Source organism: Amblyomma americanum, chromosome 1, assembly GCF_052857255.1.
Source record: "Amblyomma americanum isolate KBUSLIRL-KWMA chromosome 1, ASM5285725v1, whole genome shotgun sequence".
Lineage (NCBI taxonomy): Eukaryota > Metazoa > Arthropoda > Arachnida > Ixodida > Ixodidae > Amblyomma > Amblyomma americanum.
The window spans coordinates 194078210-194094468 of NC_135497.1; the positions used below are offsets into that span (position 1 = coordinate 194078210).

Here is a 16259-nt window from a genome sequence, read left to right on the forward strand (position 1 = left end):
CTGTTTGTTGGATCTTGCAGGAAGGAACCCCTGCTTCTGTTTTTTCTGCTGCTTGCATTGGCAGCAGTCTTCAAGTCTTACCCTAGTATTGGGGACATAGCTCTGTACACATCTCTGCTACCCATTTGGAGACATGTATTTCCATGTGAGTGCAAAGTCATTTTCCGCCAAAAAAAAAAAATGATTGCATTGAAAAGTACTCTAAAATTTAGTTGTTTGTAGGTGTACTAAAACATTGCCCAACACTATTTTAGAAATTGCTTATTGCAGTGTATAGCCTTGATCAATCTTATGAGCAGTCACTGATTTGGTTATTCTTGGTAATATGGAGCTTCATTATTTTTCACTATCTGGCTTTACTGTAGGGTGAATAAGAATACGTAAGAGTTGATCACCAATGAGGCTTATCATCAATTAGTAGAGGGATATTTGCATCTTGGTTGCATGCAGAAGTATTCAGAGCTTAAAATAATCTGTCTTCATTGCTGTCTCTCTTCTGGTGGCTTGACTTTTTTTCTTGCGCATAAGCTACAAAAATCGTGTTCCCATTTTTGTGAGCACATGTATTCATGCTGGAAGTTTGTTTTGTTTCTTCAGAGTGCACGTCCGGCTGCAAAAGCCTTCAGCTACCAAATATGGGGAGTGACAGATGATCTTAATTTGTAAACACCTGTTAGTATTGATACGCTTGATCCGTGGCCACTGACAGAACATCTTCATGTTGCAGTCTGACATTAATGAGCATCTTTTGTATTGTTGTTCCATAGGTTTTGTGCATAAAGGAAAAACCAATGTAGTACTGAAATGCATCAGACAATTTGGATGTGTACTTGTGGTGTGAGGGGTAAAATGAAGTGGGGTTCTATTTGGAAAATTTCCTGTTTAATGGCCTTGGGGAATTCAGCTAGCATACCGTGTACACATTTGCACAAAGGTCGGTAAAAAAAAAAACAATCCACTGTGGCTCGGTAATGGTAAGAACGAGGAAAATTATGTTTTTTAAGTGCAAGCATTGGTGCTTTCGTCTTTTTAAAATGCCACTGAATGAAACACTGCACTGTAGCCATCATTTTTCTATGACACAAATGCATATTTTGCATAACTCTTGAGGTTTATCATTACACCTTTTTTTCACACATGCAATGAACTTGTTGGCATCTCTAACCTGTTGTCCACACAGATGAGCCTACAATCATCCATGTAGCTAGAAATACAAAAGTTCTTCATGAATGACTTCATGAAAGCAGTGTGTACAATCTGCAAATAACTTTGTAGATCATCGCACACATTTTTCCAAATTTGCAATTCCCTTTTCAAAAGCTGTGGAACCCAACAAACACAAATTTTTCTGTATCCCAGTCATTCGAGTGGCATTAAGACAGATCCTTATGCTATATCTGTGTGTTTCATAATGTCATTTTGAATGAGTTGATTAATAACTGATGCATTTTCATTGTTTGTGACACTTTATGGTCCGCCTGAACATAGCAGCACCTGGATACTGCAATCACCACGCCGGAACATCTCGAGTCATGAGAGCACATTACTGCGATTCATTGTGTTCTTGCATGGTAACAGCTTCCAGCAAATTGAAGTTGCTGAATTATCAAAGACTTGTAGAGGAAGTCGATCACTTCATGTTGGCATAGTAGGAGGTCACGTTGAACATGCACGATGGCTTTATATGGGTTACGGTATAAAGGAATAATGCTTCTTACAAAATTTCACTTCCCTAGTGCTTACCATTACCAAGCTACAGCGATTATGAGTTACTTTTTGACCAAGCCTTGTATATTATCAGAGCTGCTGTTAAGCATCCATATGCAGTAGACTGCCTTTGATTAAACCATGTAAATATGTTCAGCTTTTTAGAAGTACACGCTAAAAAGAAGTTCTAAAAATATGAGAATTTGCATGATATATTTACTCACTGTTAGTAGACCAGGAATAAAAAACATAAATGAGGGAAGCCACAAGGAAACATTAGGCAGTCAGGAAAAAAATGTTTTCTGAAAACCCATGCACTACCTGCTGTCAGAAAATTCAGTTCTTTCTGTAGTTGGTTGGTTATTCATGTCCTGTTTATAACCAATGCTGAAAAAAGTCTGCCAGCTGAAGCTTTTTTTTTTATTCATTTTTGTTCATCTGGCATTGAAAAACTTCATGTGAACCATCTTTTTTTTTTTTGTCATGTCTATAGGAAACTAAACTGTTCAGCTTCTCAGAGGATTCACCCTAACAAAGCTTGTCTGAACAAGAATGTACTTAATACTACACCTTGGTAGTTTCACTAGGTTGTCTGTCAGCATAGATTGATCACAGCACTGTGTTTCGTATACTGTTGGCTTGACTTGTACACATTGCCAGCAGGCATTTTTGAGGTTAGGAGTGTTGTTTAGAATGAAGAGTCGAACAGAGCCATCAGCGGTGGCTGTGGGCTAGTGCAGACTGTTTGCTGCCCATTAGGAAAGAAAGGTGCTTTCATCAGTTTTGGCTCTTTCATAGCTACCAGATCACCATGCAACAGTATTTTAGCAACAGTATATAGCAGTGAGCATTTTTTAGAAAACCTTATGTGCACATCCTTTGCAGCAGTATGTATTCTTCATGAATAGCACAGCACAGCTCTCACAACAGCATAAACATTGTTGCTTGCCTCTTTTGCATTGTTGTGGCAGCGTTTATGAGATAAATGAACATGATGGCACGCTTGAAAAAATTTCAGTGAAAGTACTTCTCTTATCTATGATTCTTCATTTGTGGGGTCACAGCAGCCATTTCTTGTTCGCTTAACAGGTTGCTTTCTTTGATCATATTGTGCGTTGTCTAGTGCTACTATATGACAAAAAAAAGTAAAAGAAAGCTCACCAAAGCTAAGTAATTTTTTGAAAGTTTTTTACTTTTTGTGCTTGTTCATCTTGTGCAGACAGCTTACATTATGGATGACTGAAGGGAAAAATAGTATGGTAGGAACGAAGAGTAAAGGTCCTGGCTCGCACCACTGAGTGCAGCACAAGTCAAAAGCTCATACAATAAGGAATCACAACAGTGAATATGGCAAGCCTTGATGAGGGTGTTCATTCGTGCAGGAACACAAGCTTACATCACTGCCGCAGCAGCCTGTGCCACATTGTGCCTGCTTATTGTCTTTAGAGAAACTCAGTGACTCCAGTGCTTGTAGCATCGCGAATTGTTTTCTTTCTTTTTCACAGATATGAAACAATACTTTCTGGTGGGCTGCATATTTGTGTCATGCTCAGCACTTGCGCCTCTTCTCTGGCACTTGTGGATTTTTTCAAGTAGTGCCAATGCCAACTTCTACTTTGGTATCACTCTGGCCTTCAACACTGGCCAGGTAAGCAGACAGCTTTGTGCAGCTCCATACAGACAGACAGCAGTAGCTCATTAATTTCTTTCATGTACATCTTTGCTGCAGTGCCCATTAAAAAGAAAGAATTGTGCTTTTTTGTTTTTTTTTTCTCTGCAAAACTTAACTGCAGTATTGGTAGACAGATGTCATATTTGTGGTTTGTATAAAGATGTGCTATAGGGCAGTTCTCATTAATTCAAATTCTTCAGGGCCATGGATGCTTCTTCAAATTGTCTGAAATTTATTTACATGCATGATTAAAGGGAAGCTGAAGCACTTTCCGAAAAAATTGAGTTCTGAGTGGCATTTATAGTTTTTAGTCCGCTGAAGAAGAATATCACATTCAGAAAGGGAGGAAATAAACGCAGACAGTTGTTTTTTAGAAGAAAACGTACACCAGCACCTCAGAGCACTGAGCAAACACCGCTGTTGCCCATGATTGGCCGGAACTGTCGTGACGTCATTCACGGGGATATCCGGACAGCACCGACGGTGTTGCTGTGTAGTGCATTGCTTGAGAACTACATCTAGAAAATTATGGATAATTCAAGCAGTGTTGAACAGTTAGGGCTCTCGCCGTACATGTTCGAACCATCAGTGGCTCCAGAAAACGGTGGAACCAACGACGCTGCGGAGTGCGCTAATGGCGAAAGTGAAGTCGCTACATTTTCACGTGTCGGAAATCTCAAATGCTGCGTATGTTTTGCGTAGGTGCATGTGAGTACATATCATTTGCGCGGGTGCATGTGCAAGTGACAATAAAAAACGAAATCGCATCGAAACGCTGTTGTGTACTCGCCGCTGCATAAAAGCCGGACCACCAACTTCTTGAAAACACATGTAAACATGATCGAATTCAAATTGCCGGCATGCTTACGCGAGTCGGGCAAGTAAAGCATTTGTTTGTTAATTTATTTATAGTGAGGTGTCTACTCACACATGAAGGCCTTTTAGAACTACAAAAGAATGCCAAACTGGTTAAGGTGGAGTGGGTTCACTGCTGGACTGCAGCGCGAAGAGACGAGACGATGGAGGAAGCTTTCGTGTGTGCTATTCCTGTATGAAAGCATGCGGAAAGAAGCATGGTAATGAGATTATCACACCGACTGAAACACCTCGAGGCTTTGTCTTTGTCTGCACTTTTCATGATGTTTTCGTTGCTTTTCATTTGCTTGGGATCCTACGCAAAGTGTTGGCGGCCGCACCACAACTTGGAGGCTTTTATCAGCAGTTTCAGGAATATCCTTTGAGACACCATATTTGTCTCTGCCACACTGTCTGCTACAAGTTCTTCTCTTCGCTTGGGGATGGTGATCCAGCTGCTTCATGACTTATGTTTTCAAGCATCTCTGCAATGACCTGAAAGAGCATAATATGCGGACGACGCAAATACTGGCTCATTATGAACAGATACACATATATGAAAATGCATGAAAACTCAAAACTAAAGCTCTTCTTCAGTATTGATAACTTCATTGTCTAAGACCACTTCCAAGGATTAGGAGCCTCAAAGAACTTACTATCCTAAGACGTGCCCTTTTGTGCACTCTGCTCTTTTGCATCGTCAGAGATGTAGTTGTTCAAATACTCTGTTCAAAAGAACTCTGATTTATACTGGTTAACAGCACAAGAATGAGGGCAACTTTACTAAAATGCATGGAAAGCCATTGCACCGATATGGTCAGAGGGTGAATCGGAAAGAAAACAAGATAAAACTCTGACAAAAAGTCTGTTTTATGCTACACAGCTAAACCTCTGCGTACTACAGTGCTGCTAGCATGCGTTCCAAACCAAAAATTGCACCGCCTTGCTAGCTCAGTGGTTATGGCCCTTATGGCCCTCGGGTACCGATTTCTAGGACATTGATTTCGAGGAACGGGGATTTGACCTGACCGTGGCAGCCGCATTCCAGTTTGGGGAAGTGCAAGGACACCGTGCAATGTCCGATGTAAATATCGGTTATGGGGTCACTCTGCGTCCAGCCGACCGGGAAGGCAAGTTTCCGTCCCAGCTACACGCATGCATTGAATAACGCAACACGTTTCCCCAATCCGTGGCACAGACTCAAAGCCACGGCAGGTCCGGACGAAATAGGCTACGGCAGGGCACGCTAGGAAATAGTTTAATTATTATTCTAATGCGAGGCAAAGCACACTACGGAAGAATGTTCTATCCGTAAAATAGATGTTCAGTAACTCACCAAGTCGTTAATTGACGTCGACCGGCGTTGGGTTCGGGGGCCGGCGGGCAGCGGGCAGCCGGCGGGGGCACTCAGGTCAGGTCTGGCAGCGAGAGAGCTTTCCCGCCGCGAGTTCCGCCTTTTATCCCCCCGGGCATTGCCTCCCCAGCAGCAAATCCTTGCAGTCATGCTCAGGCATGCAACCCTCTCCGCAGTAGGCAGCGCGCTGCCGTGACGTCGCGTCAGTGCTGGGACGGAAATGAGCAGAGTTGCAGGGGTGCCTTCTCTCCACATTCCTGGCAGCGCGCGCGTGAAAGTCACGATCGCCGCTGGCGTGGGGGACGAAGAGGGATACCAGTGTATCCCACAGGGTAAGTGAAATATATCCGGAGCCCTTCGCTTCTGCGTCCTTCATATAGCTCCAGTCGGTTCGCGGAACGTTGAACCAAACAAACAATAAACCACTAAATGTACAAGCATGCATTAAAACACTTACCTCACGCCCCTTTCTTTTGGTAAAGACCGCTCTTGGAGATGGCGAGGCACATCCGTTGTGTGGGAATATGGACGGATTGACTCCAGGCTTTAGTCACGCTGATTTAATTAATTGTAATCCCGACTGCCTGCATCGCTTCCAAGCTTCGATATAGTCATTGTCATGGAAATGGTTGGAGCACAACCCAGTTGATTTTGTAGGCATGAAATTTTTCCTTTTCACGGCAGAGACCCACCGCGATGAACGTTTCCTATTCTTTGGGAACATGTGGAGCACCGCGTCGTCTCGGTCGCTAGTATTCGCACAACCGAACGCTGCGCTGAATGAGGGCATGATGGCCACTCGTCACTGCACGCACTCAACACAGAACGGCCAAACAGGAAAAAGCAAGTGGCACTGGCAGATGATTGCGTTTATCCGTCATTGACCGAAGCACGAGGCGCAGCGCAGCAAGCAAAACGAGACGAATGGCTGACTCTCCGTGATTGGCTTCACTTCCGCAAGTTTTCTCCTTTTGCCGTCCCCCCATCCAGCACTTCCAGAAGCGACGAGGGTGTGTCAGTAGTGGGTTTTTAACAAACGATTGCGGCTCTTTTTGCAGACAGAATCGAGAAAAAATTTACATGATTTTTAAGGTCCCTTTTTCTCAACCACAGCATTTCATGCAATTTGAAAACTGTTTCAGCTTCCCTTTAAGGCTGAAATGGTAAGTACAGGCTGCAGACAAAAGTAAACGGAGCACGCTATTGCCTTTTAACATTATTCATGCATTGCCTGATTGAAATTGTTAGCTATGGTATGTGTGCATGTTGGAAGTGGACACTAGGGCGCCTTCTCGTGGACAATGTATCCTAATTTCTTATAGGGAAAGTGTGATTGCATTTTGAACGGAATAGTGATGCCTGTTTATTTATGTCTGGACCTGTACATTTTAAATGAATACATGCAGGTGAAAGGTCTGTTTTTATGAAGTGAACTTCTTTAGCAGATACAAATACTACTTTGTATTAGTAATACCAACCTGTAAAATGTATTGACTGCATGACTAGCAAATGCTTTCATGTTGTGAAAAAAGTATCTGTATTGTTGACTGTGGGAACAGAGTATAATACTTGAAACAGAACAGCATGTTTTATACCTTCTCTACAAAGAATTGTTCACGAAAGAGGCCATGGAAAGTGAGGATAAATTAGATTGAATAATGCTGCAGATATAGCTGACATGCTTGCCAGGCAGTAGACAAAACTAAGCTTTATTAGGGTTGTAGAGGCAGTGGCACAGCCTTGTTTAACATTTATAGCATTGTACTGTGCGATGTCAGTGCACGTTAAAGAACCCCAGGCCAGGTGGTCGAAATTTCCGAAGCCCTTCACTACGGCATCCCTCATAGCCTGAGTCGCTTTGGGACATTAAACCCTCATAAACCAAACCAAACCAAAACTTTTAATTCTTTCAGGCACTGTGCACACAACTGTGCACACTGTGAACCCAAAAGCATTTTCTGGGTGTTTGCTGCAGATAGCCATGGTTTCTTTTCTTCACTTAAATATGGCACTCTTAATATTGTGACTGGGGTGCTTTTTCATGTTAGTCAGCAAATGCAGTAAAAAATCTTTCTCAAAACGGCGAGTTTCACACGATATATGTATGTGAAAAAGCAAACGCTACAGCAGTCAGTCGCCGTGGCGGCTTCCCCGCAGTAACTAGTGCAAAGGGGCGAAGCATATGAAAACGAGAAAAAGATTCTGACTACTTTTGCCATTGCCGGTGACGGACCGGGCGTGTTGCAAAGTTTCTTCCATGCTAAGGACGACATAAATGCAAACTGATTTCTGCGAGCACTAGGCAAGGAGGTGTTCAGACCTTGTGCCAAGAAATGCTAATGAACTCTATTCAACATTTTTATGAAGTAAATTTATCAGTAAATGCCTTCGTACCTGTTTCAACGGTGATGTTTTTCAAAATCTCAGTCAGTTGAGATCATAATTTGCAAGGATAACGGATTTTTTTGCATTTTTTTCTTTAAAACTTATCAGTGGGGCTCTACTGTTATGATTTTCCCCTATGCTACACAGACATATTGGAATAACATTTGTGTCAAATTGAGCAGTCCAGGGAAGGGAAAAGAGGGGCTCGTTATGACATTGGAGTTGACGGTTGGCTTCTGTCATTTGAGTCAAATGACGTTCAAGACTCGGATTAGCATTTATACCTGATGGAGTTCAATGATGCTCCACAGCAATTTCCAAAGGCAGTTGGAAACTTAAGCATGCTGTATTGAAATTACGCTGCTTCACTCAAGTTTTATTTTTGTCCTTTAGCTTGTTTTGTATGTGTGTTGTATTTGCCTTTTTGTGATTATAAGTAATAGTGAAAGAGGTGCCGCTGATGATGGCGTTCATTTTTCTTTGAGGATGGCTGATATCATGCATTCGCACTCCGAAACTTCAGCAGAAACCTAAGCCAAGGATATTGAAGGTGACTGTTGGAGCCACCGCATTCTGTGCTTATATAAGCCACAGTAGATAGGTAGATAAAAAGAGGGGGGAAAGGCTAGGATGTTAACCAAGAAGGTTTCCGGTTGGCTACCGTGCACTGGGGAAGGGAATGAGGGGTTTAAAAAAAGAAGAGAAGGAACGGGAAACACAGTCACAATCTGTCAATCAAGGCAGTTGTTCGTAAAAAACAAAACAGTGCCTTGTAAGCCTTGGTGGGAGTCGACTGTTGTGGCCACGGACTGAGGATCTTGTCATCTGTGTAAGGGCGAAGATCAAGGCGGTCCAGAGCACAACGCAGCTTACACCTCTCGTTCACAAAAACAGGGCACTCACACAGGAGATTGACTGATTGTCTCTTCGCAGACATGGTTTACACAAGAAGGGCTGTCGGCCATCCCGATCCGGAAAGCATATTGATTTGTGAAGGCAACGCCTAGCCATAGACGGCACAGTAATGTTGCTTCGCGACGCGCTATGTGACATGGAAGATGGAGGCGCAGTCCAGGGTCCTATGCCCTTAGGCGATGGTTGCAGAACTCTCCTGTGTTCCACGCTGAAAGTGTGAGTGCCAGCCTCAAAGAACGAAGCCCACACGCTGCGTCAGCTCTCGTTGCAGGGATATTGACAGGGATCCCGTCGTTATGGGCAGAATGGGCAGCTTCATCTGCCTGGTGATTTCCATTAAGACCGCAGTGTCCTGGCAACCACTGGAAAATTATGTCATGTCCTTTCAGTGTGGCGTTGTGGTACAGCTTGCAGATTTCTGCAGCAAGTTGTTCGTGTGACCCGCGGCGTAGTGCAGCTTGCAGGCCTTGAAGGGCTGCTTTAGAGTCAATGAAAACTGTCCACTCTTGGGGAGATTCCTGACTGATGAACTGAATTGCAGTTCATAGGGCAGCTAGTTCCGCACCAGTTGAAAAGGTGAGATAGGTCACCCTCACCTTCATTAAGATAGACGTGGCCGGGATCACCACAGACCCAGCAGAATTTGTTGAAGTCACTGAGCCATCTGTGTAGACTTGTAAGCGGTGATTATGGTTAAAATGCAGGTGATCCAATGTTATTTGTTTGAGAGCAGGCAATGATAAACCAGATTTCTTAGTAATTCCCGGAATAGAGAGGTGTACCCGAGGTTCATGCAGACTCCAGTTGAGTGAGTGCGGTCTTGCAGGGGTGAACTGCGAAGGAAGATAGGCACGATGAGTTTCAATTACTTTTGCCAATGCAGTATGTGGCCTGAGTACTGGAAGAGCTTCATGATGATGACTCGGAACTCGTGTGAGGTGCCGAATGTGTGTTCTCATGGTTTCAACAACAATGTCTGTATTAAGCGACAAGAACAGTGGCTGCTGTTGAGGCACATTTAGGCACTCCAAGGCAGATTCGTAGAGCTTGCGCTTGAGCACTTAGAAGTGTCTGGATGTTTGTCTTTCTGATATGTATTCCTTAAAATGGGAAAGCTGTACCGCATGTAGCCCAGGAACAGCGAAAGGTACAGTTGAAGCATTGAGTGCACAGATGCGCCCCAGGACTGTCCCCCGAGGAAGGAGAGGATATGAACATTCGCTGTCAGTCTCTTTCATACATAGCATTTAGTATGTATTAAAATTTCTTTCCTGAAAGCACATTTTAAATTTTTTCTTTTTGCTGTGATGTTGTGAAGACAGTGCACATGAGGGTGTGTGTTCTGCGGTGCCCTGTCAAGTCAAATGACATACAAACTGTATGCTGTTGAAAAACTTAGTAGCACTAGACTAGTACTTGAGTCGATTGACATTTAGTTTGACACCATTTGAAATACCTGTGTAGCATGGGCATAAAATTTGCAAAAGCTTGCAGCATGGTAAAAATAGGCTTACTACTCTTATGTTTAACAATATTATGTCCTTTTATCTTTGCAGATCTTTCTCATCACAGACTTGCTATTTGCTTACGTCAAGAGGAAATTTTATCTTGAGAATGGTGATCCCAAAGAGCTGCAAGAAAAAAACTTGAAGATAGAGTTACGCTAGCAGTGAAAGACTCTAGGTCACATTTTAATTTCACATGTTGGTGGATAAGTGTGTGTTCATTGGCTTGTGTTTGTACACTGTGTGGTACTATGTAATATCACATCAGTGCCATATGATGTGTAACTGCCATGATGTTAAATACCTCTGAAACAGCTTTCTTCCAGTACTTCATGGCAGAGTCACCTCACAAGTTGTTAAAGTGTGTATAGTAAGTCTTATTGCTGGTCTTCATGTTTGTGTGTTTCTGTATGTTAGGCAATAAGCGACTATTAACATTGCAAAACTCTGTGCAAGCACTCAATTCCAGCATATCCGTTTGCATTATGAAAGCTGATATTGAGATATTAACTTTCCGCCGATTACTTATGTGATGTACTTGTTAGTGTATATTTGTACACACTGATTTTCTGTTTTTCTTTGCAACAAATCTGTGGGCATTCCAGTATGAGGTTGTTGAATACTATATTCAGCCATGTATGTCATTAAGTGGTCATTAAGTATTATTTGTCTGCATAGGTTGTTAAGTATCACCTGTGACAAAAAGACTATGGGTAGACCTAGTGCTTTCGTACAAGCAGCTCTGATTTGCTGCCCTTTAAGAGCTGCAGCTGTGTTGCACATTTCAGAATCTTCTCAGGGTCAGAGGGCTGGGCCACAAATATGAGAACAATTTTTTTCTAACACCAGTTTAAAGCTGCTAAGATTGAAAAATCACTTGCCTTTTTTTCTTATTAGATTCCAGATTTTCTGATTTTTCTTGATGCGCTTGGCAAGCTACTCATGAAACTAGGTAGTGTGTCATGGAGGCAAGATAGAACTATGGCATGCTTTCTGTATGTGTAACAGATCTCCAAAACTCTCTTTCATTGCAGTTCACTGGCATTTTCATGAATGTAAATGCAAGTAAATAATAAGTGAACACACTGTATCAAGTCATCTTCTGTTGTCACTTTTAAAAAAAAATTATTTCAAGGTTAAAATATTCAGAAAAATCTAAGTGCGACAGACCTGCTGAATTAGAAAAAAATGTTAGCCCTTGCAAGTTTAAAACCTTTTTTAAGAAATTAATGTAGCTATAGGTTGACACGCCCAGCTATCCTTCTGTCTAGTGGCACCTGACTAGCAGGGCACACAAAGGGAATGTACACAAGGATCAAAAAGCATGCACCTTGCATTTTATTTGACTTCCATACTGCTGTATTTTCATGACAGGTATACTAGGGGTGATCAGAGCGCTTGTGATTTGGTTTGGCTTCTGCCACCACGCATAGGGTCTACAGTAGCACTCCTATATTTTTGCAGCTCAGCTGAGCAAAGGTAAATTTACACCTTTCAGGAATATTTGTCCTTATTGTCATTTTAATGTGGTTCTGTGCAAAAATGAACAAATAGCTGCCAACTGCAGCACACATTTAGAAATGGTGCTGAAATGCTTGTGTGGCTTCTGCTGAAATGTATACGGAGCTTTGCTATGTGTTGATATTGTGTGGCAGATGGAAGATTGGAGGTTTTGTGTAATGTAAAATGCAGTGTTCATGCAGAGTTCACCTTGTGGCTGGTGCAAATTTCTCGCATTGCAAGATGGGGTAGAGTGCATGTACGTTAATAGATAAATGCTGGTCATAGAACAAAATCACAGTCGGCTTTATACTTTTGTGGCATGTAGATTTTCCTGTACATCTGCATTTGCTTGGGTATGTTATCGTCAAGAATTCACAAGCAGTGGTGGGGTTCAGAGGCTTTGCAATTTATTTCTGAAAAGAGGCTTGCAACAGAAAGCCGAAGCGTCACTGCATTCATAGTCACCTTGTAGTTGAACGCATATTTTGTGACGCCATGCAAAGGCTGCTAAAAATTTTGGGGGTGGTCATGACAAGACCACTGTGACTGAACAGCTTAGTTTGCTTAAAATGCATATCTATGGCAAATGCCTTATAGGATCACAGACTAGGGAAAATTAGAGGACAAGTTTGTGGCATGGAATTTATAAAGCCAATTAAGCATTGTTTTCGTAAAAAGGAACCTGCTTTTCCTTATTATCTAGAGTTGTGTTGTAACACTTCTGTTCTGGCTTATTGACAAAAAAAAAGGGGGGAGCCTTTGTGGTTTCCGTGCAGTTGCAGCATTGTCTTTATGAATTAAGCGGGAAACTACACTGTGGCTACCTGTTACATAGCCAAGCTTCTTCATTCTGCAGCAGATTCTTTTCAGGATTAAAATAAAAGATCAGGGAATGGGATTCCACTCTTATGTTGGCTCTGAGATGAGCGACATAAGGGCAGTACAGTCGACGACCGAAAATTCGGACGCCTGATTTTTCGGACATGCTTGATTATTCGGACTTCTTCGCGGCACTGCGACATGGCCCATAGAGCCAATGTATAGCAGTGCCTGAAATTTCGAACACACCGCAACTGACTGCTCAATTTTTCGGACCTCGTGCGCACTTGCCGCCAGTACCGAAGCCGCCATATAATGTGTACAGTGGAACCTCATTACTTCAAACTTCAAGAGAGATCGAAAACTTGATCAAATAAAATTAAACTCAAGCTTAAAGGGGGCCTCTTGCGATACTCAAATTCTGCGCGAGTCGGCACATTGCGCCCGCGTGGTTTCAAATTCGTGCGGTTCTTGAACGTCTTCTGCCGCATGAAATTTTTTAAAAGCAGTCAGAGTTCACCGAACTCATCTATGCCGAGTCTTTCGTTTCGAATACGGAAAGAGGCAGCAACGAAGCGCGTGGGAGGCATACGTCTTCACGGAGACGGCGAGCGCGGGAGGAAATTGTGCATTTTAAAGTGAGGTCAGCGTACCCATGGCAAAACGCACCGCAACCCTGACTTTTCTATTGTAAAACCGTAAACAACTGGTGTTTCGATGACAAGCAAGGTGTCCCTCATTATACGCACCAATATACACAAGCCACCGCAGAGTGCATATCGCCAAATACGATACCGATTTTGGCTCTAGTCGCTAGGCTTAATGACGGAGGCCAACGCCGACGGAGCGCTTGCTTCGGCCGCTTCTCGGTTCTTATTGTTTTGCCATCCTCATGTTCTCGTTCTGGGTCCATCGTACTGTAGGCGCAATGCAGCTCCCGCAGCGGCGTGTTCGCTCTCCCGTCTAGACTTTGTCCCAACCCGTGCATTCATCGGCGACATGCCGAGGACAGCACAGCCAGGCCGAGCTCGTGAAAGTGGTCGCCGCCCGTCGTCTGTGCACGTGTTGCGCGATGAAATTTTGTCATTGGGAGCTTTAGAATGTGTGCAACACAACTGACCGCTTCCTCCAGCATAATAGCAATAAGTTCGTGATTTTTTTTTTCGGTGAAATTTGATTTTCCGGACTGCCTGATTTTTCGGTCGTTTTCGCGGTCCCTAGAGGGTCTGAAAAATCAGTCGTCGACTGTACATGAAAGTGTATGTCACGCAGGCACTTTCAATTGGTGGTCAATTAAAGAACTTTGAGTTTCTCAATGTGTGTTAAACTCGAAAGAGATATGTTGCTGGTGTTCTCATGGGCGGGGCACAAAACAGTTATTGCTGGCACCTGTTCACCATGCAGGAAGACAAAAAAATCTGTGAGTTATTTCATCAGCAATTTGAATTGCTTTCAGAAGGAACACTGCCTTTTTAGATATGCGGCAGATGCACGCATGCACTTTTAAGCAGATGCATGTCGTGTTACTGATGGCTCTGGCAACTTGGAGATGGTGTTGAGTGTGATGTTTTTGTAACTGGATTGTTTTTTCTTGGTGCAAAAAAGTTACTTTCTGGAGTTGAATAATTTGTTGGCAGTTCTACTGTTTTGCTTGTAATTTTGTGCTATGTAACTGCGAGTACACTGCTTCAGAGATTTCATGCTGCTGCCGCTCAGGGGCCTTTGAAATCTCGATAGAGCTTGACAGTGCTGCATCAACTTGGTAGACGTGATGTGCATTGGAGTTGCCCGTGTATCAGTGCTCAAGGGCCTTTGAAGTGACTATGTAGCATGGGACCTTGAAAAGTTATATTGTGGGGCATTGTAGGAGGTCTCCTTTTTAGTTTAGGTTGTTTATTTGGTACACTTTTCTACTTATACCTTTCTAGTTTGTCATTTGCTGAAGCTCACATATACAACATGGGCCATTCTTATCTATACTGTTACATTATCTTTCTAAGGCTTTTTTTGAAGGCTCTTTTTCTTGGTCAAATGCCTTTTGATCCTGATGAGATATTGCATTAGCCTAGTCATAATTGGTAGATTTTATTGAGAATTGTGTCCTGGACAACCATTATCAGCAAACTACGTGCACTGACATCACAGGGCACCCGCCTGCTGTGCTATGTATGCTGTGCGATGTCTATGCATGTTCCCCAGGTGGTTGAAATTATTCCGGAGACCTCCACTACAGCACATCTTCCTTTATCCCTTCCCTTATGGTGATGTTCGGGTGTCCACTGATATATTTGAGACAGTTACTGCTACCGCATCACCTCCTTTCCTCAAAACCAATTTCCAGTTTTCAGTTTTTAACATTACATTACCACAGCCTCATGTTTCTCTCCTCTGGTTTGGTTTCAAGGCTGCTTGTTTCCTGCTTCACTCGTTCATTAAAAATCATCCAGTATAGTATAATACAATCAATCTGATTATGCTGTCTGGCAGGGCACCACCGGGCTATATTATTGATGAAATGCAAGTGGCAACATCATGTCATTTTGTAGGGGGAGTCTTTTGTAATGTTGCGGAAAAGGTTTAAAACTTGGAGCTTATGGAGAGAGAAAGTTGAATGGAGTGTGAGGAGCCAGTCTCACCTTTTAACCTAATTAATATTTGCTTTGCAGGGGTTAGTCAAGCTGAGTGTTTCAGTTTTTACTGGCTGTTTGGCATAAGTGAAAGATGGGGCAGCTAGAGGCATTAATGGAAGTGAGGTTTAGGGTAACTTCTCTGCTTTATTAGAATTAAAATGGACATTATGGTGTCAGGCTCATGATGGGGGGTAGTTTGCAACGATAGCAGGTGATTTGGTTGGTCCCTAGTTTGGGTGTGCACTTCAGAACAAGGCATCTAAGAAAAAAAATGGAAAATAGTGAGTTTTTGTGAGAAAGAAGTGCCTTCTTTCAGCAAGGCTGGATTATGTTCTCTTGCATTTCTGGTGAAATTAGAGCAGTAACAGGTCATACTGTATTTGTTTACTTTTACTAGCTCATGAATATGTGTTGTGATATTTAAAAACAGCGCAGTAAACTTTCAGTGATACATTTACATGGATTTTTCTGGCTCTGTGTGTTCATTGCAGTTGCATATTAATTACACTTAGCTGGCGAAATTTGTGCTGCAGAAGTTTATATATGCCTTCTTTTGAATTTGTCTTCATATGTGCAAGAAAACCATTGTCTATATTTTGGTACTGAAGATCAATGTAGTAATGCATGTCGGCATTATTGCAGCCGCCAGATGTCATGTTTGTGGTGGGCATATAATTGCAGTTACTTCATGCATGGCAACTACGATGCAGTTCCCGTGTGGTAAAGAAAAAAGAGGCTATGATATGTGAGATGGCGAACAAAAAGGCATGTTTTGGTGCACAGATAAGAGTACCTTGTCCACTTGCCTCATTGCATGTTTATTCCATCTCACGCACTTTCCCATTCGCCCTCGTGACTAGCTTTTTTTCACAAACATATTAACGCGATAGCGTTAAACGCCCCATTGTCCAGAA

General features: G+C 42.6%; 1 protein-coding gene across 1 annotated transcript in view; it reads left to right on the forward strand.

Annotated features, from left to right (window-relative positions):
- Positions 1 to 15808, forward strand: part of PIG-U (phosphatidylinositol glycan anchor biosynthesis class U) — a 38625-nt gene extending 22817 nt beyond the window's left edge. The window contains exons 10-12 of the mRNA XM_077648168.1: positions 21 to 145; positions 3213 to 3355; positions 10445 to 15808. Of these exons, the coding sequence (XP_077504294.1) occupies positions 21 to 145; positions 3213 to 3355; positions 10445 to 10555 (379 nt within the window). The 3' untranslated portion in view covers positions 10556 to 15808. The remainder of the gene's footprint in view (positions 1 to 20; positions 146 to 3212; positions 3356 to 10444) is intronic.
- The last annotated feature ends 451 nt before the right edge of the window (positions 15809 to 16259 follow it).